This window comes from Tachypleus tridentatus, chromosome 2 (genome assembly GCF_004210375.1).
Source record: "Tachypleus tridentatus isolate NWPU-2018 chromosome 2, ASM421037v1, whole genome shotgun sequence".
NCBI classification, from domain to species: Eukaryota; Metazoa; Arthropoda; class Merostomata; order Xiphosura; family Limulidae; genus Tachypleus; species Tachypleus tridentatus.
This window is the reverse complement of record NC_134826.1, coordinates 40705482-40730465: the sequence shown is the minus strand read 5'-3', so window position 1 is coordinate 40730465 and position 24984 is coordinate 40705482. Positions and strand designations below refer to the sequence as shown.

General features: G+C 33.8%; 1 protein-coding gene across 10 annotated transcripts in view; it reads right to left on the bottom strand.

Annotated features, from left to right (window-relative positions):
* LOC143241526 (tyrosine-protein phosphatase 69D-like) overlaps nt 1-24984 on the bottom strand; it is a 354041-nt gene that overhangs the window by 106182 nt on the left and 222875 nt on the right. For all 10 annotated transcript variants that reach the window (XM_076484788.1, XM_076484794.1, XM_076484793.1 and 7 more), the window contains one exon: nt 23541-23843. In XM_076484788.1, the coding sequence (XP_076340903.1) occupies nt 23541-23843 (303 nt within the window). The remainder of the gene's footprint in view (nt 1-23540; nt 23844-24984) is intronic.

The window sequence follows — 24984 nt, the reverse complement described above, 5'->3', positions numbered from 1 at the left end:
GTACGTGGTGATCGTTTTATCTGATTCATTTTGCGCTGTAGTTTGAAAGCAAGACCGTGTTTTCTGTTAAGGAAATGTGGAGTGAAAAACATTCTGACGACTTGGTTTACACACGAAGTAACGGCTTAAGTGAACACAGTTCTCTGATCTGTGATCTTACCCTAGAGAAATCCACTTGGTCCTGAACTCGATTATTTTATTTTTTTAGAAACCGTATAGCGTCATCAGTACAGCAAGCAAGATATTTTATCATCTGTGGAAGTAAAATTTATAGTGGCATTTTATACGTAAATAATCAATTTAAATTAAAACATTGACTTACATATTATAAATAATCTCCTTCAGAGAGCGCTGTTAGGTTTGAGTTGTGATGTGACGACATCACCATACGCAGCGAATCAGAAATCGACGTTCAAATGATTTATCAACACTCAAGTCTTACAAATAAAATTAATGGTTTTCGTCTAAGAGAAGAAAGCAACGATTATTTACGGATCAATGCTGTATACTATATTCACGAAACTTTTGACTTTGAGATATGAAAATGAGATTTTTATCACCAATGCGGTAATGCTAACTGTAGAAGTTCTATTTCAGTGTAATAAAACACAAACTTGAACTTAGCAAAATGATTCGTATGTGTTTTTAAATAGCAGAGGTGCTAAACTTGTAAACTATTCTCTACTTTTAATACAGAACAAAACATACGTATACAAGTATGATAATCAACAAAAATTAAATTATACAACTAGCATAGTTACTATTCGTATAGTACTTACCCTTGTTGGTTCACTGATAAGTTTGAAGGTTTTTAACACGAAACAATTTTCTGTCAAGATATCAGATAAAATGTGCTGAAAACTATATCTACAAATGACAATAAAAGACAGCTAATAACAGTTATAAAAGCGCACAAAATACAAGAAAATTATTTCAAAAACAACTTAAGAAAGGTTGTTTGATTGTTGTGGAAATCCGTCTAAAGCTGCATTTGTAATATCTCACTAACTTTTAACTAGCAGACTAGAAGAAAAGCAGCTAGTGGACAAACCAAACGGAAATCAGTTTATTAATAAAACAATATATAGGGTGTTCCAAAAATGTGTGATTAAATCATTATTTCCCGTTTGGGGAACCATGAAGTTTGAATATGGCAAGATTGACACTTATTCAACGAACGAAAATCTTTGAGTGGTAGCACAATACAGAAGTGTGATACACCTATTTTCGTGTTGTGGAAGCAACCACTTGGGGAAACATTTCTCAGAGTGTGACCAAATTTGTTACAATGGATTCTGTTCGTGATCTGTATCAATGTTATAAAAGGAAAATGTATTCAAATAATGCCCTTTAATATGTTAGTTAGGACAGTTTTACACCTTGTAAGAACTTTCTAGGTGATAAATAACTAAGTAGTCAGTATTCTTTTACATTCTGTAAAGGCGTATTAAAAGTGAGGAAGTCACCGTTCCAATAAATAATAAAACATTTATAGAGAATACTTATGTAAAGTGTACTAGACACAAGGGAAAATAGATCCATCAAAATACCACCGCAAACTTTATTAGCTTAATGAAATAAAACTATTAACTAATACACATTTAATGGGATATTCAAATAAGTAGGAAATAATGAGCAAAACTTGAGACAACCAGTATTGAATAAACTATTAACGGTTGGCTGGTCAGAGGCGACACGTTGTACAATGCTAACAAATGTAGGTCTGTGGAGAAATTAACAATGAAAGTAAGGCAATCGAGCTTTGTTTTATTATACTAGCAGAACAATGAAATCGAAACCAGTACCTATCGGTTGAGTGCATAATGAGATCGCTTGGGCTCTAAATCCGAAATAAATCACCCCACTCAAGTCCAATTCTCTTACACTTTGGTCTTTCACAACTGTCCGAAGCACTTAAATCAGATTAGTTTGGTACGAATTCTATCGTGAAACAGTGATGAATCTAAATGTAAACCTGCGCAAAGAATCTTGAACTCCATTTTAATCAGTAAAGGAGGTTAAGGTTACCTTTAAATATATTTTGACAGTAATAATTTGCTCATATTATTTGCGACAGCGTTTAATATTTTAAACTAATTTCAGCAATTACGTAAATTTATATTTGGTTAGTTACATAACTTATCACTCTTAACGTATACGATAAATTATTTCTAGGTAAGTGAGATAATGCAGATTCGCTTAAACGTAAAGATGCTAACTATAAATTAAGAAAATTATTCAAGTGAAAAGAATAGTTACTTCGGTATAGAACTCCCGAAATACCAATGGAATTTACTGTGTTGCTACTGTCTTACACTGCTAAATTAGGGACGGCTAGCACAGATAGCCCTCGTGTAGCTTTGCGCGAAATTCAAAACAAACCAAACGAATCCGTTGATAAACGACTTATTGTAATACGAAGAACCTGTCTTAAACACAATATTGATGAATACGTAAAACTGTTAAAGTGTGTGAACCTGCCAGAAACACAGTGTTAGTAATCGAGTGGAAATGATGTAGCACCACGAGTTTGTATAAAATACAATACTGGTGAAAAAACATGGACTTTTGTAAAATATATTTACATACAGTACAGGTGAGGATGTAATATTGCTGAAACATGCTATATTTTTTTCTTAAAATTATATTGATAAACAAATAAAACTGTTGTAACCTGTTCGTACTAAAATTCACTAAATAATATATATTTATGAAAATAAGAAGTGTTTCAACATGCTAAACCTAACTTAGTACCGACGGAAAATTGGATCTGTTGTAACCTGTTACAACTACTCTATAAAATACTGTAGTGCAGAGAGAGTGGAACTGCTGTAACATGTTAAACCTTCTCTCAAACACCGTACTGACAAAAAGCTGGACCGTTATTGCAAAAAGCAACACCTTCTCTAAAATACATACTGATAAAGAATTGGAATTTATGTAACATACTAAAACACCACATTGATAAAAAGTAAAACAGCTATCACGTGCTAAACATTCTCTGAAACTGTACTGTTGAAAAAGTGAAATTGCTTTAACATGATAAACTCATATTTATGACATGTTAATAAAAAGTAATAGTTCACGTTAATATTCTCCAAAACCAACTGATGAAAAATAATTACTTTAATATGTGTAAAAGCTATTTATATGCTGGTGAACGTATTGGTAAAAGACGAAACAAGGACCTCAAACCTTTGCAAATACTGGTGAAAGCACTGTTAAAAAGACGAAAGAAAATCTCAAATCTTTGCAAGTATTGGTACTGCACTGTTTAAAGACGAAATAAGACCTCAAACCTCTAAGTACTGATAAACGCACTGTGAAATGAGAAAACAACCCTCGAGCCCTGTTAGACGCTGTTGATTGCACTATTAAAAGGAAAAATACCTCCAATCTCACCACCATCTGGAAGTTCCTTTTCTAAGAGTACTAAGACCAGTTCTTTTAGATCCATTGTTGATTTCCCATTAAAGGTTCTCTCTTCCTCTAGGTGTACAAAGCCCATCTAAGGGCGTTGATGAGCATGGTTTTCCACTGCTTCTTGCCTCATGTTGCTATTATCCTGTCTATAATGATAATTCCTAGTTTCTTGGTAATTGTTTATAGCAGCATCTGTTTTTGTTTTCCCTGACATTTCTTTCAAGGAATTTTTTCTGCCATAACGTTGTTTTCAATCTCGTCTTTTCTCACAAAATGTTCTAAGAAACTCCTTTATCTCTCTGTTAAATATTCCTATAACGTTCGTTTTGTCTTGATTTCCTTTAGAACGAATTAATTACTTGTATGTGTAGTGTTCCATGATATTTTAAGCACATTTCTACTGCATCGATTCGTTTCTTCATTGGCAGTGATATAATTCAACTTTCGGAACCACAGAGAAAGTCTGGATGAACATAGCATTGTAGTGTTTTCAGTTTTCAATCGTGCTGGATCTGTCAGTTTGTTGTTGGTTAATGTGGTCTTCATCTTTCGAAATACTTCTTTTGCCATTTCTATTCACCTTTTGATTTCATGACCACATTTTCCATCTGAGAACGTCCAACTTACAAGATATTTAAATGTATTTACCTATTGATTGTTAAATTTCCATAATGGGGTTTCTTAGTGATTCTCTATATATTCAACATTCTTGCAGTTGGTGGTCAATCCTTCCCTTGTATTTTCCATTATAATTTTATTTAGGTTCTTCTGTAGATATTCTTTCGTACTATGAATAAGTACATTATGATTTGAATATCTTAAATTGTTTACATTTTCTCTACCAACCATGACTCCATGAAGGTCTCGTATCTGGTGAGAAACCCACAACCCTGTTTAACCCCTTATTCTATCTCGGTATATTCACTTATTTGATCGAACGCTTGTACATAATCAAGAAAGAAGAAAAAAAAAAAGATCATGTTATACTTGGAATGTTCGTTCTAAGAGCGTTCTTAACATTATTATTCCACTTCTAGTGCCTTCATCTGCTACAATGCTGCATTGTTCTTCTCCAGTTCCAGGCTTTATCTGCTTCCTTGCTTTCAGAATGATAATCATGAGGATTTCTTTGGTGAGATGACTCACAAGGCTTATTCTTCATTGCAGCTCACATTCAGTTGCATCCGGTTTTTTTGGACAGTGAGATGAAAACTGACTAGCTCAGGTCAACTGATATCTCATTAAAGGTGACGATAAACACAAGCGCAGAACGAAAATCACTTTTCAAAACGAGTTTTCTTCTAAAACATAAAGTGTAACAATGAAAGAGTAAGAAATTCAACGTAGAACAGGTGTTACAGGAAACAAAATATTTCTTTAATACTACGTAAGTTTCTGGATTCAAACTGTTTTCTGTGAATGACGTAAATGGTTTTAGTTAAAAGAAGCTAAGACGGATAAGGCTGGGAATCACTTGTTTATGATATGTAATAAAGTAACAATGTTCGAAGTGACGACTAGTTCATTCTGGCGTTGTCTTGACTTTAAAACGAACATCGGAACGATATGACGTCCATGTCGAAAGTCGAGTTGCCTTGTAGCATGTTACACTATAATGCTTATTTATGTCAATATACACATATTTCAAAATAGCAACTTATTAATACTGCAACCTTTAGCAATAAAGTCACGTGCTTTCATTCAGTAAAAATATCAGGCACGTAGTTTATTATGGAACAGGAAATTGCATGTTTATGGGTACCCTCGTTTCGTTATATTTTGGTATGGCTTGAATTTCGTGCAAATCTACATGACGGTTATCTGCGCTAGCTGTTCTTAATTTGGCAGTGAAAGACTAGAAGGAAGACAACTAGTCATCACCCTCTCCAACTCTTTGACTATTCTTTTACCAAAGAATAGTGGGACTAACCGTCACATTATAACGTTTCAACAGCTGAATGAGCGAGCAATGTTTGGTGTGACAGGAGATTCAAACCTGCGGCCCTCAGACTACGAGTCAAGCGCCCTAACCTCCTAGCAATGCCGGACTTGCTACGTGTGTTTAACTGTACAAAGACTTGTAGTTTCTTTCTTCTAGTTACTCCTAAATCAATTCAACAAATATCGATAATAATTTAATTATCGAATAAATTTTACACAAAGAGTAATCTTCACTTTCATTACAAATACTGTAAAATATTATACTTATAAAATGTTGTTTAAAAATTCCATGACTGTCCAACAGAACTTTTGCGCAAAGCTAAGCAAGGGTTATCTATGGTGGCCGTATGCTACGCAAAGGTTATTTGTGCTAGCTGTAAGCTACGTAAGGGTTATCTATGCAAGTGTTCAACAATATTTTGAACTGATAGACTAAGAGAGTTGATTGACTGACTGATTGTTTACAATTAAGCACAAAGCAACACAATGAGTTATCTGTGCTCTGCCCACCACGGGTACAGAAACCCGATTTCTAGCGGTTCGAGTAAACACTCACACTGCCGTGCCACTAGGGGGCCAGACTAGAAAGAAGGCAATTAATCAACAGTACCAAGCTTAAATTTTGGTTTACTTGGTGTGAGTTAACTGTTACTGTTTAACAAGTCACAGAAGCGCACTTACAATTACCAAGATGCTAAGGCCCGGTTAGGACACTCGACTCTTAATCCGAAGGTTGCGAGTTCGAATACCCATCACAAACATGATCGCTTTTTTAGCCGTGGATGCGTTATAATGTGATGGTCAATTCCACTATTCATTGGTAAAAAAAGTAGTCTAAGAGTTGGCGGTGGGTGGTAATGAATAAGCTGCCTTTCCTCTGGTCTTAAACTGTTAAATTAGGGACAGCTAGCGCAGATAGCCCTCGTGTAGCTTAACGGGGCGCTTTTTTTTAAGAATCATGAACCATGAAATCACACAACCCGGTACACTAACCACAAGGCTACGCGCTTCTCGTTTTGAGAGAAACAACTTGAAACTTCATGAAAAACAACCAGTAAAAAAAATGTGTTTTTTTAGGGCTCGTATGCAGAAGAAATCCGAGGAATCAATGTTGTCTTGTAAAATTGGAACATTTTAATCATTTTAAAGTCATGCAGTTTCCCATTTAATAATCTGAATGCCAGTTATTTAAAAAGCACTGGAATAAGTCGCAAATATCTAGTTCTGTAGTGCTGTTGTTTTTACATAATTTATTCCATAATTGTATTTAGGCTACAAGTCACATATTCAATAATCAGATTTTCCAATGAGATATAAAAGATATCCAAAATAGTAGGATAAAAAGATAAAAGCAAAGTCAAGTGTTTCGATTCAATCTTTAGAGTTATTCAAAGAGTCAACGGTTATTTACCAATCTGTCAAAACTGATTGAACCAAAGTCAAAGTATTTAGAAATCTTTAAGGCACACAAAGGATTACCGACAGTTACGGATGAAGTTTTCTCAAGCCTGTAACCTAGAAACATCAAGACGTTCAATGTCCGTTACCCATTATGACCTAACAAACGAACATTAGGGCCCTAACAGTTGTTTCTTCTGTCTTTTTTCTTGTCAATAACGGAGTCTCTAAACGAAACGAACATAGCTTTCTTGCTTCTGCTTCACACACACACAAAGCCTTGCGGAAGAAGTTTCTTCCTTAAACCTCCAACCCCAGTAATTGCCTGTAAATCGACAAGTTGTTTTCTTAAGGTTTTAACTCCTTTAACCTGATATCGTTTTATATATCTCTACAGTATTCGTGGAACTAATGGTTTCCTCATCATTACAAAAAAAAATCTATAAATCCTGAGTATTGTGCATATATGTATGTTTGTATACACGTGTTAGAACATGAGAGCAAACGAGTCACCAAAGAACAAATGAATCATGTTCGGATTGTGTTTGTTGTTTGTTTATTTGTTATGCATGTCTTAGAACACAAGAGCAAACGAGCCATCAAAGAACACAAATCATGTTGGAGTATATTTGTTTTTATTTATTTGTTATGTATGTCCTAGAACACAAGATCACACGAGTCACCAAAGAATACACGAATCATGTTCGGAGTACTTTATTTGTTATTGTTGTTATGTATGTCATAGAACGCGGGGTCAAACGAGTCACCAAAAGACACGAATCATGTCCGAGTTACTTTTTTTTTTTTAAATTTCTATGCAAACCATAATACAAACTATATTCGATTAGCGGATCTCAGTGTTTACGTGAAAGTGATCATTAGCGATTCATAGTTCTAAGCATGGTCAACTTTTATACTAACAATACACAAGTCATTTCTAATTAATAACACAGTAAACAATCATGATATCAGAAAGTGTTCGTCGAGAAGGTTAATAAAATTAATTAATTGTTTAGAAGACCATGGTAAACGTCCAATAAAAGATATATTTCACGAACAAATATTATCGGCTATAAATATAATGTAAATCATTTCCATGGTTTTATAATACTATATTTTATATTGTATTGCAAATATGTTGTTTTAATTAATGTAAGTACGATGTACTACATATTAAAAAATGGTAAATAAATAATGAGATAATGTTTAGTTAGGTAACCAGATATTTATTTTATAGCTATCTAACTGTTTGTTTAGGCCTAGCATAACCTAGAGGTTAAGGCACTCGAATCGAAATCTAATGGTCGCAGATTCGAATCGTGTCTTCGAATACGCTCACCCCTTTTAGCAGTTGGGTCGTTATAACGTGAAGAATAATCTCGCTTTTCGTAGTAAATGGCAGCTCAAGAGTTGGCGGTGGATTGTGTTGAGAATGACTTCAGTTACAACGGAAAACGTCACATCCTTTTATCTAAAAATTCATCTTAAAAAAACGAGTTTAGATTTTTAAAAGTTCGACGTAAGAGAAAGGTTTCTAATATATAAAACACTGATATAAAAATAATTTATAAAGACAAACAAAACAGTTTTAAACAAAACTGTTTGACAAAAGAGAATACTCTCAGCACTTTTCAGTGTTACACTGATATAAAAAACACCAAAAACACCAAAAATATCTCAGCACTATTATCTCTTAGAAAAAAATCACTTTACGATTTTTTTTCTCAGTTTATAATCAGTAACCTGTACTATTTGTCCTTAAATTCCAGGACTATAACTGAAAAAAAAATACAAGAATTAGGGATAAATATTATTGCTAAATACACAATATAGGAATGAAAATGAACATATAAACTGATCCAACTAATGGGCACATAGTACAATAAGTCGACTAACCTTTACATGGAGAACAATATTCCTACATTACTGGTTTTCCGACTTTGTCTACCGGAGGCTTGATATCTGAATAGAATCTCATCTTCATCATCATACCTTCTCTTTAGTTAATTTTAAAATACTACTTTTATGACAGTTTCACAAAATAGTAAGATTTTACGACTGGAAATTCTATTTGTATTTGTTTTGCTGGTAGAGTCAGTAATGTAAAAAGGACAGCAAAAAAACATCATAATTTTTCACGCATTCCAAGTTGCTCACTTCTTTCCAAACTAAAGTTTTGTTTTAATACAAAGTCAACATCTCTTAAAGTTTTCAGATACTTTTTACTTGTTCTTCTGTTTCAAAGACATCTTCTCAAACCTTTTTGGTTAAAAAAATAAAGATTTATCTGTCTGCTACTGACTTTTTGTGAAAAGCTATAACATTTTAAAAAAAACCGATTGATTATTCTATTGCTTTGCAATACATTCAATATTTTCTTCCACCAAAGATTTATAAGCTTTATTTCTTCAATGTTTTTACTGTCAATATGTTCCTTAAAATTAGCAGAAACGCATTTTAGAATTTAGTTTGAGTGTTAACTTTAAAGTTTTGCAATGTTTTAAAATGAACGTTATTTTGTTTTTTTGGAATGGTGAAATGCTTCCTTTTCCAATATTATGAGGGTTTACCAAAGAAATCTTTACATGATTCCCAGAGATTTTCCTGTTGAATCTTCTGGGCTCATATTTTTCAATAAACATTGCTGTGGTATTGATTGAAGATCACAATATCCTGAAATCAAATAGACGTGTAATATACGAGTGACTTTAGTAAATGTTTAGAAAAGTTGCTTCCTTCAAATGTGAAAGAAAAAATATTTAGTCGGAAGAGGAGTTATTGAGTTATAATGGACAACTGTGAAACTAGCACAAATCTCTCCTTTTCACTGATAAGACAAAACAATTAAATACCCTGAAAGATATCGAACGCTATTATTTCTTCTCTATATTCGATATGCATAGGAGATAAAGAAACTGTATTATCTACACCTAAAACAATGAGAATAGGAAGAGATACAACCTAATTATATGGCCAAATGACAACGGAATTATAAACGATTGATTTATTATTCGTAATGAGATGAAACACGTTAAAACTAATTATCTTAGTGCATTTTACACAAACCTTTATTATCCGTAAGTAGGAATACTTCAAAATAAGTGAAGAACTGAGATGTCGAATCAGCTCACACACGAATGAGGAAAATATAAAAGCATCTATCAAAAGTGTTAAAAGAAGATAAGAGAAAGTTCTCAACGTATCCAATAATACAAGAACGTGTGTTCTTCCCTATCCTCAAATAAACCTGAAGTAAATTATTATATTGTATCTGGAAAGCAGCCGCAAAATGATAAAAACCTATGACACTAATCCAAGTCAAACTAATAAGAAAACAATATAAATCCAGTATCAAAGTCTTGGATCTGGAGTAATCATCCGTATTAAGATATTAATAAAGACATACGACTATTTTGATGAAACTTGACGTTACCTTTTAAAGAATTATAGTGAAAATGGAATAAGTTATGTACTATTAAATCAGAATCTACTCAGCTTTCAGCAATGACAGTGATTGGCTTAGAACATTCCTATAGTAAATGTAACGTAGTAAGCATTTTAATCACTAATTAATAACACCATTCAAATGAACTATTGGTTACATCAAGCAACTTCTTACTAGTATCCAAACAACTTATGAATTAAATATAAGCCGAAAAAAAAACTAGAAGTTTCACAAACAAAACACAAAAAGCAAACAACCAAACCTATTAATCCAATGTAATTAATTATATTTATAATACGAATATGAATTTGTTCTCAGAGGCTTCTAAAATAAAACATAGCTAAAGAAAACTTGTAGTACCACATGATTAATATTACTTATCATATGAACAAATTAAAAGTGAAATACAGGGTGTTCTGAAAGTCGCTGTGCAGTTTTGTAATCATATACATATACAAGTGCACAGTGACTTTCAGAACAGCTTGTAGAATCTGAACAAACTGGAGGTTTCATAAACAAAATACACTTGCAATCAAATACATACTACCACATTTAATTAAGTACAGTTATCGTACGGATACAGTTTCTTCTTCCGTACATTATTTTAGTTATATTGATAACGTAAATTTTACTGTTTGCGACGTCCATAACGATAGTTATGATACATATCACAAGGACGAGAGTAGAAAGTTTTTGTTGTTCTTCTATTTGGGATTTCCACGTTCTCATAAGTTTTGATTAAAATGGATTTTATATGAAACTACTTGTCAAAACATTCAAAGAATTAGTTGAAGACACGAATAAGATAAGAAATTGGTGGAGAGTTAATATTCCGTAGAAACGAAAACGAGATCATTCGGTTCTGTATTCCAGGCTACGATTATTAAAGTTCTTTTTCATTCCAAAGAGAACACAAGAAATTCATTACAGTGTAGCTCTACATAGAGATACATTTTATAGAATACATGGAAACAGTGTATCAAACAACAATCTATGAACGTTGCAAAAGAAACAGATTTATTGCGATTCTAACTTTTACTTATTTATTATGAATAACTTAATACCATACCATATAATATAAAACAGTAGGTTCAGGAGTAATGAACATTGTTTGTCTTTATTTAAAATAAAGAAATGTAAACTAGATTAGTAAGTTTCTGATAATGATATTCTAAATGCCACTGGCGAGTAGACAAACATCAGAATAAACTGTTCACAATATCACAACAGAACATTACTTTTTAAATTCTGTGTAAGCCCAAACACAGTAGATTATCTGCTCTTCTAAAGAAGAGACAAAAGCCATCAACGCTCACCGCTGAGAAAACGAACTCGAAACACACTGACGTTTAGTAAAGTTATTATAATGTTCTGAATAAAACAAGAAGTATTATACTTAATTACACATTAAACTGTGGAACGGACCTGTCTTGAAACAAATTATAAATATACAAGGTAAAGATAAAACAAGATAAGATCTATGAATTTTGAACAAAATAAACTAACAGTTGCCAGTGTCTGCAAACACATGTTACAAGTACATAAGGCAAAGTGAAAACGATATTTGGTCTGTCAATTTTGAACAAACTAACAATATTAGAGTGATCTGTCCTGTCTTTAAACCAAAGTTATAAATACATAAAACAAAGGAAAAGCAGTGTCAAGTCAAATTGCTTTGTTCAATATAAATAACAACCTTACAACGACCCCTATGTTTATATATTTTTTTTATAAGTCAAATATTAACAGAAACAACAAACTTGTCGTGAAATACATATCAGAAGAAACTTGATTTCCAGGGATAATGATAAGAAGTGTATTACATTAAATGGTTGAAAAGCTAATAACATGAACTGTACATAGTGCTGCATGAGCGAGATATAATATTTTCTGATGTCAGATAACGTATCAGTGTGTCATAAAAAGTTGTGTATTAGTTGTGGTCACTAATAAAAACTTTTGTAAGACTGCTCCTTTGAGGGAAATAAAACGCCTCAATAAACTAAATCCTGCTATTTCAACTTAGTTTTTATATCTAGTTTTTTTTCCAAGCCCAACAGAATCAATATAGTTTCAGCTATACTGGTGGAACCAGAATCATGGTGTATAAAATATTTTAAAGGCTTGCAATTCCAAACATGTCAAACATGTCATGATTCCCCCGTATAGAGACATTCAAAAATGTGAGCTTAATATTGCGTATTTTATATCTGCACTTTAATTCATAATTGATGTTTGTGGTTATAACAGTATGAGAGATATACACGTTAAATTTCCTCTTTTAAATCACCGCAAATCACAGCATTACTTCTCGATTTCTCCTTTGTTCCGAGTCAACAAAGCCTAATTTGAAAACTAATGAGCTTTTTCATTATATCTTGTCAGGATATAACTACGTCGACTAAAAATTTTAAATTATTATCTTCGTAAAATTCAGTCAGCAGTAAACAAAATATTGACTAAAATATAGATCGTGAAATACCGGGCGTAGCCTAGTGGTTTATGTATAGGGTTGCAGATTAGAAAGTCTAAGATTCGAAACGTGGTAATACTGAACGTGCTTTTGTGCTTTCAGCTGTTGGCGCACCTTAAAAGTGGCAGCCACTTCTACCATTTCTGTTAAGAAGTCGGACAGTACCTTTATGGTGGCAGATACAACTGGCTGGTGACCTTCCCTGTGGTCTGTAGTTCAAATTAGGGATGACTATACCTAAATCGAAGGGGTTTTTAATCTGGTTATTTGGTCACGTAAACATCAGGTGTCGTTCAGGTTTAGGAGTACAGTTCTAAAATATGTAAAGTGTACCAAAATAGTGGCTGGTTAATACCAAAGCCATGTTCACCACGAGAAATCGAATCTCAGATCTTAGCGTTGTGAGTTCGTAGATTTACAATTATTCCACCAGGAGGGGGAAGGACAAAAGTGGTAAACTCAGAATATTACGAAAATATATGAAAATTACTGAATCATACTGAACATACAAGATAAAAACGTTTGTCAAAATAAATTAGAAACAAAGGCAAATGCATTTCAGGTACCTCGTTGTTTAATAGCCACTAAAAAATAACATTAAAAGTATATTTTAATACAAATAACTAAAATTTAAACTTGCGGTTTTTTAACGTGAACCTATCATCATTCACTTATCAGTCATCGTTAACCTAAATTTTTCACATGTGGTTCATACCTTCGTAGCGTGTTTTAGTCTAAATGTTTTCACATGTGGTTCATACCTTCGTAGCGTGTTTTAGTCTAAATGTTTTCACATGTGGTTCATACCTTCATAGCGTGTTTTAGTCTAAATGTTTTCATATTTTGTTCATGTTCTTTAATAGGAAGAAATAAACTTTTTCTTAAGTTAGATAAGAAACTTTGGAGAAAGAGCAATATGTTAGTTTCTCTCTACCTTTGAGAGAGATTACAGGATACTAGAACTGAACTTTTTAACCTTATGCACACGTGAAATAAATGACCAGGTCAGATACTCCTAAAGTTCAAGTATAGCCGTCCCTGATTTCGAAATACTGACCAGAAGGAAAGCGGCCAACACAAAGACTTTGTTCAGATCTGTAGAATAAAACAACAAAACTAACTGCCACTTTTATAAAATATCTGTTACAGCGCAGTCACTTCTAACTTTGGATTCATAGCTCGACACACCAGTCACCGAGCGACGCCTGACCAACTAATTTCAGAGCATTCGTCCTTAAAATATTTTGATCAATATATTATACTGCCATTGGTAAGAAGAGCCTTAACGATTGAAGAAATACCTTGTAGTACGTAAATATCATCCACTTGTGGCGATATACGATAGTATTCTACGATAAAAAACAACAACATTATAATGGACGAAATACGACGCCTGAAAAAAACAAGATTAATATAAAAAAGAACTGAGAAGAAGTTCGAAATTTTCAAACCATATAGACCTCCATAAAAACGAATTGCCCCATGTTGTTTGCTGCAGAATTCACATTTAAAAAGCAGTCGTGGTAATGGTACGAGCGACACCACACAAAAAAGATATTGCTCAAATCTCAGTTGCACTATAGCAATCCATCCACATATTTCCAGAGCTGGTGATATTTTTGAACATCACTATATTTATTTTTTTGGGGGGCAAGACAACATTCCTAGGTAAAAAATTAATAGGAACAAATTTATGCGAAATATTAGGGGTATTAAAAACTATATTTGAAGAAGTTAAGGTAAGCATTTAGTTTACCACAGTGATTGACACCAGCCCTCACGTAATAGCAACAAAGATATTTTGAAATAAATGCTTGTTAATGACAAACAGGGTTATCAAAATATTCCTTACTTGATAAGGACAAATTTATTCCTGATGCCCTAATCTTACATCTTTTGGTTTCTTGAATTTATTTAAAATTAAAAAAATCAGCCTTATCTAAATTATTTCGTGCTCAATCCACAACCGCGAAACTCCCACGTATTTTCACATCTCACACTTACCATGAGATTGACATTCCAAAATGACCGTAAAATAAACACACGTACATACATGTACGTGGAAATTTATATTTTAATGAAAATGAATACATTTTAATGAAGTCAAATAAGCAAATTACAAGGTGTAAATATATATATATATATATATATATATACAATTTGCGATTGCTAGGACAATTCGTGAAGTTTCAGAAATTTTAGTGGGGCCAATACTGAGATGTAGATAAGTGTAGGTCATTAGAAAAATATGAAACCAACTGGGTCGTTAGATGTAGCCCGTCTATTAACTATATTAGCAGGAACACCACCCTAAGGGCAACTGTATGTCTACTCCAACTGTTTATATCTCATTAAAAAAACATATATGAACATTTTCTAAAATATGATTTTTATTTGGGAGGTTTGGTTTGCTTTTAATTTAGCGCTAAGCTACACGGGGGCTATCTGCGCTACCTGTCCCTAATTTAGCAGTGTAAGACTAGAGGGAAGGAAGCTAGTCATCACCACCCATCGCCAACATTTGGGCTACTCTTTTATCAACGAAGAGTGGGATTGACCGTAACATTATAACGCCCCCACGGCTGAAAGCGATCACGTTTAGTGTGGCGGGGATTCGAACCCACGACCCTCGGATTATGAATCGAGCAAGGTCTGGGAAGTACTGTATGGGAAAAAGAGCTCTTATGTATTCTTTAGATAGTCATACGCAACTGATTGCATCAAAGTGATTCAATGTAAAGACGGCACAGTAGTTTGGGTTACAATTAAATCGGTTAAACGATTTAGTGAACTTCATTGGAATCAAGTAATCAAAAACTTAGTTTATGGTGAAGAAAATATATTTTCGAAAAGTTAAAGAGTAAAATATGCAGTCGTAGCATTCCTAGTCTAATTGCTACCTTAATATTCATTAGTCAACATGAATAATATTCATGTGTGATAGTTTTCTGCGATTACGGAAAACCTCAGACTACTTAAACATGTGTCTTTTCTCTTTCCGAAGACCCACCTTTCTTTATGTCATACATGTATTTCCTTTATCATGTATTTGTTACACTATGTACAGAGATGGCTGTCTATCCGTATTGTTGTTGCACTACCGTTAAGTAAAACAAAATACATGATGATACTGTGTCAAAGGGAGAGAGAAGCTTGCCGTGCTGACGGGATTTCTCTGACAAACATCTGATAGCACGAACGTCGTGGTGATATTCTAGTGTACTCTACTGAGTTATTGCAAGAATTCTTCAGTTTCTGATAACGAGTGAAACGTCGTGTTTCTTCTTTATTATGTTCTTCACATTCGAATGCCACTTTCAGACCTCATATTTAATATACTGGTTGCATAGAGATGATCAGGTTTCCATGGTAAATAACATTAGGTAATTCTATATATGGTTCATACTGTTTGCTTGTTTTGAATTTTGCGGAAAGCTTCACGAGTATTATCTGCGCTAGCCCTCTCTAATTTAGCAGTGTATGACTAGAGGGAAGGTAGTTAGTCATCACCACCCACCGCCATCTCTTGGGTTTATTATTCCAACTACAGATAGTGAGATTAACCGTGACGTTATAATGCACCCACGGCTGAACGGGCGAACATGTGTGGTATAACGGGGATTCGAATCCGTGACCCTCAGATTACGAGTCCAACGCTCTAACCTCCTGGCTAACCCGTGCCGATCCGTATTGACTCTTATTTTTGTCAATACATTTGCTAATATTTTGGAAATTGTATTTGTGTGTATTCAGTGATATGTTCAACACATATACTTACAGAAGATGTTGTTGCCAACTCACTGCCCGTAGAATTATTCACATAATAAGTTTCGTATATTCCATAGGATATCTTTAGTTTCAGTTTTCTCCTATAGTTCTCTCTCAATACCAAAAGTAATAGATTTCAAAAACTGTTCCAGAGCTTCAAGTTTCGATTTCGGATTCTTTTGCTTCTCGCATGCTTACGTATGCGCGAAGAGTCGCTGGTTATGTAAAAACATCATTTTATTACGTGTGAAAGTGTGGAATAATTCTCGATTTGCATTTTCTGAGAGCTCAAATGTTGAAAGTTTCTCTCTTAATTCTACTTGCAAACCAATGGTTCCAAGGCATGCATATTGTTTATAAGACCATCTATAACATACATTAAGGATTTCGTGTTATCATTAGTTCACCTAAACTCAGTAGTTTTTTTTGTTTGTTGTTGTTGGTTGAAAGGCTAATCTTACGTAGTTTTAGCCAGATGTTCTAATCATTTTGGGGATCATTATTGTCATCTTAGTTCTAGAATATTCTCATTCATTTATCGTCATTGTTGATGAAACACACACACCTCGTTAACGAACGTTTTCGTCAAAAATTCAGCAACAAAATTAAAATGGACCTATACAGAAAACAAAAATCACACAAACTTGCTATGTTTTCTGGTCCTAATAAGGAATACAATTTATTTTATCAAAGAAGTGTGTGTAGACTCGTCCACCATCACTATTATATCTGTACAATACATCCAGCACACCAATGATTTTAGTGAGTAGATCCCATGTTCCTCAAATATTCTATACGACTCCATGAATAGTTTAGGAATGGAGCCCATGTTCCTCAAATGTTCTACATGACTCCATGAATAGTTTAGGAATGGAGTGCAAGTTCTTTGAGTTTTTGTATTTCTACCATGGAAAGTTTAAGTTAATGAACATATCCCACGTTTTTTCTATTACTTAACACAAACATTACTATAATAAATGGATTGAAAGTTCCTGTAGTTTTATGTACAACTCATTAAGGATAATCTAAGTTAATGAACAGGGCCCAAGTGTCTTTACGTTCATGTATTATTTAAGGCTGATGAACGGATTCCAATACCACATAGTTTTCTGTATTACTCAAAAGAACTACTTAATTTATTGAACAAATATCACGCTGGCGCAGTTTGCTCGCTACGTGTCAGCATAAATTTTTGGATTTACAAAGCTAAAATCCAGGATTCGTCTCCTCGCTGTGGACGGAGTGCAAACAGGTCTTGTTTGGGAATTTCGCACAAAGCTACTCGAGGGCTATCTGTGCTAGCCGTCCCTAATTTAGCAGTGTAAGACTAGAGGAAAGGCAGCTAGTCATCACCACCCACCGCCAACTCTTGGGCTACTCTTTTACCAACGAATAGTGGGATTGACCGTCACATTATACACCCCCACGGCTGGGAGGGCGAGCATGTTTAGCGCGACGCGGGCGCGAACCCGCGACCCTCGGATTACGAGTCGCACGCCTTACGCGCTAGGCCATGCCGGGCCCAACAAACAGGTCATGGAGATGCTTTGTAGTTAAACAAAATGACAGTAATAATCGTCTAGTTTTTGTATTATTTGGAATGGCTAGCTTCAGTTGATGAATGGATATCTCTACGTTTTCTGTAATACTACATGTAAATGAACGGATTCCCACCTCGTATTCTTTATTTCTACATTTTTTGGAATTAAACTATAGAAGTGTTCGTTAATTAGGTTTTATATATACCCTAAATATTATACATTATAGCCAGTATTTCGGATTTTATATAAATTTATGAGTAGTAGCTTATTAATCCATCTTCTTTCATACATAATCGGGTGTAATTCAGCAAGGATATTTAAATTTCTTAGATACGTTAGGTATGTACACGTGTATGATGTATAGATTGACATAAGACAACCTGAAAACACAGGGAAACTTTGTACAATTTATACAACTAAACTCTTACTTGGTCTCTTGGTGAATTACGCTAACTCTCATTGTTGTACAGTTCATGCTAAGGATGTTTAGCACTAAGGTTCCCATAGGACGTCTCCTACTAAGACTATGTTAACCACTGACACAATTGTATCAAACAGAAGTTCTTTCTACTAATGTCTCCCAATAATCCATAAAAAGCAACAAAATGAGACAGTAGACTTGACCAATTTCCTTCTGGAGTTTTGGGACACTACCAGCTCGAGCAAGAAAGTTTATTTCGTTTCTGTATCCTTTGTTAAATGTGGGTCTGGCATGGCCAAGCGTGTTAAGGCGTGCGACTCGTAATCTGAGGGACGCGGGTTCGCATCCCCGTCGTGCCAAACATGCTTGCCCTTTCAGCCGTGGGGGCGTTGTAATGTGATGGTCAATCCAACTATTCGTTGGTAAAAGAGTAGCCCAAGAGTAGGCGGTGGGTGGTGATGACTAGCTGCCTTTCCTCTAGTCTTACACTACTAAATTAGGGACGGCTAGCACAGATAGCCCTCGAGTAGCTTTCTGAGAAATTCAAAAACAAACAGAACTTATTCAATGTGATATTTGGTCTCAAAAACTATACATATCTAGGTTAACTGCATATTTGGCATTTCAAATCCATTAGCATGTAAATAAGTCTACAAAGATGAATTATTTTACTGTTTTTAAATTCATTAATGAAATACTTGAACGTTTTACACACGTATATAAACACAGACAAACACACATATACATGTATTTTTTTTTTACTTATTCCGTTTCGCACGTGACTCTTACAAAACAAACCAAGCCCCTGCATTTTTGAAGTTTATGAGTAGCCTAAATCATCATGTGGAACTAGTAAAAGTCATTAACATGCAAATGCTAAAACAATACGTGCTAGTGATGTTCCAAACGATTGCATGACCCTAAACCTATAAAAGGAATGATGACTTGGTCGTAAAAGGCTGTAATGGTTATTACTGCTTTTTACTTTTAAAACCTTGTAACGTAATGTAGCGGTTAGAAGAAAAAGGATATTTCGTAAACTGTCTAAGCTGCGTGATAACTAAACGGCAAAATGTGTTGTAGTGCAAGCTGTAGCTTTGCACAGTTTAAAAGGAAAACTAGCATTAATAAACATTTCAAACTTAGAACTAAAAAATTAGTAATAACAATTCAAACTTGAAACTAACATTACTAAACATTTCACACTTATAAATATGAAAACTAGCATTAATAAACACTTGAAACTTAAAACTAAGAAAACTAGCATTAATTAGCATTAACTTCTAACTTAGAACTAAGAAAACTAGCATTAACGTCTCCATGCAACGTCTCCACCAGGCAGCTCTACGGTGGCTAAATGTGACTAGAAAAATAGTGGAAAACAAAAAAAGCAAAACTGTTTATATCACTGCTTGAAACGTGCTACAAAGTGTCTCTGTACACCTAATGTAATTTGGTTGATATACACATGAATAGCTCACGAAAAGTACACATTGAACTAACTTTCCTAACTGAAAAGTTGAGCAAAACACAGGAGAAAACACAAAACTGTCTGTATCCCCGTTTGGAACTTGCAGAGAGCATCTTTGTATTAAATATTAAATTCTATGTAAATCGATTGAAACAAGTGTAAGTAATTGACCGAAATCCTAAAGTCATGGGTTTAACCTTTTTGCTACTTCCTCCCCTTAAATTACAAAAAATGGATATACTTTTTGTGGCATCTTGATTCCCCGTAAAAAGATTAAGAACAGGAAAGTCCGACTTTTTAAACGTAATTGTGTTGTTTTCATGAAACTGTATATTTGTGCCAATTTCTATCTTCATTTCTCTAAATACATTTTCATTGGAGCTCAACTGTATATTGTTAGGTTGTTTGACCTTATAAAGGTATAAATAAAAAGTTATCTGAGCGTATTAGACCAAGGTCTAATCCTTCCAAAGTTCCAGTGAATCCGCTAAGAAATGAAGGTATGACGACCGATAGAAAAGTGTTTAGAAGAAGATAAAAGAATAGAAAAACACTGTCTCTCTGCGAAGACGTAATAAAAAGGGTTTCATTAAGATATATCTACTAATTCTTTTATATGTTACTTAATGAGTGAAGTTCCTTTGTACATATTTTAAGATATATATAGATATAATTCCGAATATGTGGACACACCTGTGTCCTTTGCAAACTAAGCTACATCATAAACTAGTAGCGCTTAGCATAGCAACTTGAAATAATGGATCGATAAATTTCTAAATTCTTGAAAAAAAAAAGGATTTCTAGTGTGTTTTAGATGGTACTCTTGACTTCGCTTCAAGAAGTTACTTAGCGTCTCAATACACAGCTGTAGGTGAACAGTAGAAACGTTAGAGTTTTACTTATGTACTTGTTTACAAGTTTTCACTCTTTTTTTCTTTGTTTTTAAATACGATAATTTTCAACTTACATTTCGTCTTCACTTGTCGCACAAACTTAACGCTATGTTGTATGTCATGGGTATCGTTGAAAACCGTGCATTCCCGATAACCGATTAACCATTTAACAATCACCTTTTCATTCTTAGGACTGTTCTTGACATCACGCACAACTCTGTCCACTGCCAACAATGTTACTGCCATCAAATGACGCATTAAGGTGAATCAAGGTTATTCTGTTACAATTAACTACCACCATGGGTTGCTGTCAGCAACAGACAACCTGAGTTATGTAAGGGACTCCAGCGACATTTTATTAGCTCACTATAATGTGAATCAGCCCAAAAACCAGTAATTTATTCACCAACCTATATATGATCGTAACTATACAAATCTGCATACAGATGTGACAGGTGTGGAAGCAACAAGATCGTTTCTTACAATATCTTAAATATAATGTCATTTCAGCTACAACTTATATTTATTGATTAACAATATTCCTGGTACAGCTGACGTGTTTCATGTGTTAACGAAATATTCTCACAACTAAGAATATTTATGTCATAGATCTTTGCTGGAACATTTACTAGCAGTCATCATTCCTGCAATACAGTAAGCGGATGAAAATAATTGTAATGGTGATGGTTCTCAATATATTCCACCAATTTATGATGAAAAATGGGATTCCAGTGTACATTATAAATATGAATTACAATCTTCGGTTGAGAATATATCAGTTCGAAAGGGTAATGTTCATTTCCACTGTGGGACAGCGGTAAGTTTACGGACTTACAACACTGAAATCTGAGGTTCAGTGGACAAAGCAGACAGTTTTTCTAACTTCGAGCAAAGCTACACGAGAGCTATCTGCACTACCCGTCCCTAGAAATAAAGCAGCTAGTCATTACTACTCACTGCCAACTCTGGAGTTACTCTTTTACTAACGAATACTGTGATTTACTCTAGCATTATAACAACTCCACGATTGAAAGGGCTCACAGCAGATAGTCCAAAGTAATATTTAACCTACTCCTATTATAATTTCAAATGCCTACGACTATATTATTGTAGATTAAGAGTTACTAACCCCTGTAAAACTGTTTTTCTCGCCAAAACACACAGTACAATCAAAACATACATAACCAGGGGCTATAATACAAAACATTGTACTTGATTCCAGTGGTAATTTGAAGATTCATAAAACTTGACTAACTCAACGATAACATTCAATATTTACTTAAATTTAGATTACAAATTATGAAGAAGATTTATAGCCACAAATATTTCCTTGTATTTTGAGCGAAAATCAATTAATTACGATAAACTAGTAAAATGTCCTCATGCTATGTACGAAATAATTATAATTAATAACTGCTCAGGAGATAATATACAATGCATAATAACGATAAAATTCTTTACATATTTTTCATAAGTTTATTTAAATAAATACTCGTCTAAGAAATTTCATTATTCAAATTTTGCGCTATTTGTTTTGATATATATCTTTAACCGCCGGTTTCCCAATAGATTATCTTTAATAAAGGCTACTCACGTAAAGCGGATAAAATATTATCCATAATTTTAATGTAGTTTTATTTATAGGATGCAAAGTGAATAATCGTTATTAGTAATATGTTAGACGATGAAATAAACTTTTAATAAACGACATCGCTAGCTAACAATTTAAGTAGGAATGGCTATTAAAATTAATCATTTAAAATTATTTATCACACAATTAAAAAAATATAGGAAGCCAATCTCAAAAAGATTTTTGATAAATGTCAAAAACTTTAATTTCGTAAAGGATACAGAGCTTAAGTGATTCGGATATTGTGGTTAGATAAAAATAACAAATTATTTAATTGAAGCCATATATTTACACCTTGGTGTAATAAGTCCGAAACAATGTTTTACTTTTTTCTCAAGTGTATAAAAAAAACATGAAGTAACAGAATGTTTGTTTGATGTTAAGCACAGAGCTAAGAAATGGGCTATTTGTGTTCTGCCCACAATAGGTATCAAAACCCAGCTGTTTTTAACATTGTAAGTTCGCATATTATATATATATATATACACACACACACACACACACACACACCAACGTGGCACTGAGTGGATGGTGGAACAAAAGAGATTTGAGAAATTTGCGACTTATGATAAACGTCACTTGTGTCTAGACAAAACCGTAACATACCTACTAATTACAGTTTCACAATAATCGTGTTTTACCAATTATAACATAACACGTAATTATTTACAAATATTTTGTAATTTGAATTTTGGTAGATACTGTTAAGTTTTTAAAGGATACGATATAGGATGATACAAGATAATTTGTTATATCACGAATAGTGTTGGTCTTCACAATATTAATAAAACAAACCTGTTTAAGTCTAGGGGTTACCATTCTATTTATAGGGTTCACTATAGTGATAAACAGGGGTGTATAAAATATTCTTCACACAGAATTGTTTAGGTGATCTGACGTCGTCCTGTGTTTTATTATGCTTTCGAACTTCGGAACTTACAAGAAACTTGTTTAGTGTTAGTGAAACTATCACGTAATTCGCATATCAATACAGAATAATTCATATTCAAATGTGATGCATGCGTACGGGTCTCGCAAAACAGACCGCAGTATATACCAGTAAGAATCATTTTATGCTAGAAAAAAATTAATGGTTTTATACATGCATATAACTCTGTAATGAAAGCACTACTTACCGTACACGTCCACTGTCTCTTCTTTGCGATAGACTAACTCGCTCTCGTTTCTTGACTGGGCGTTACATGCAAAACTCCCGGCATGCTCCAGTGTGGGACAAAGTAACTGTAGTTGCCATATGCCATCGTCTGCACGATCCGTGACAATATTTACGTTAGGTAGTTTGGACGCATTTTCTCCACGAAATGTCCACCAAACATCCACTGCCGGAGCAGGAGTGTCCACCTGGCACGTGAGAACGGTAGTAGAGCAGTTGGCAACTAATGGTGGGTTTACTTCATGGTTTAGAATTGAAAGAGGAGCTGGAAGCACGAGATTAAATAAAGATTAGCACTCAAATATTACAACAAACTATTTATGTTAGTCAAAACACTAACATGTTTTAAAAAGTCCAAAACCTTAAGTCTGCAGTTGTAAGGTCGAAACGTTGTTCGCTCCTCTACATAAAATGTTTTCTCAACCCAAACCAGCCGTTTTTACATATATATTTTTCTCTACAAGTGGGTTTCTCGACATCACTGATAGTTGTAATCTGTATAATTAAGATTCACTGTCTGTGTGACACATACACCTACTTTACGACACATCAGTTAAACAGTTTCTTATGTTCTAAGACCAACTGATTGCCATAAACAGACAAGTTCATGCATATACTTTCATTTAAAAAGACCTTCAAAATTTGGTAAATTAAATCTCAGATGAAGTAATAACTTTTGTTACTGGTTACTTAAAAGGAATCAATGAAGCAACTAATTTATTTGTAAAATGCAACATGTTCTGACTTAATAGCCTATCAGAACACTAAGAACATCAAATATTTATATTTCAAGGAGTAATTTTGTGCTTCTGTCAAATGTCTGCCATTGGTGGGATTTTCATATTCAACATATCGAAAAATATACCCTATATTTAAAGTTCATCTGAGGGAGACACGTTTCGAATTACCTTTATGCTACCACATCAAATTTTATCTTATTTTATACCAATCACAATATAGGTAAGATATAACTGATTTGTATTTTCTACCAATCACACCACATAGTTGAATCTACTGCAGTTTTATGTTTGAAAGATGTGTTATCTTGAAAACGTAAAGTTAGTTCTGATAGTAAGTCCCAAGAAAATATACTTAATTTTTTTTTTTGTCAGACATGTCAACTGTTTTTATGCGATAATCGTATTTGATTAAGCGGGAAACTATATCACAACTAATGCAATCGTTTACGTTTTGTACTTTTGTCTTATACCAAGAGCACTGACTGTCGTCACAAAACACAAATTAGCTTTTGTTCAAATTTTCCGCACACTCAACAGTAACACATTCCGTTAAAATTTACCTTGGAATGTACACTTAAAATTAGTTTAAATTAAAAATAACCTTTAATTTTGAGCTTATTGACTAGAGGGAGGGCAGTTACTCAAAAACACCCACCGCCGACTTTT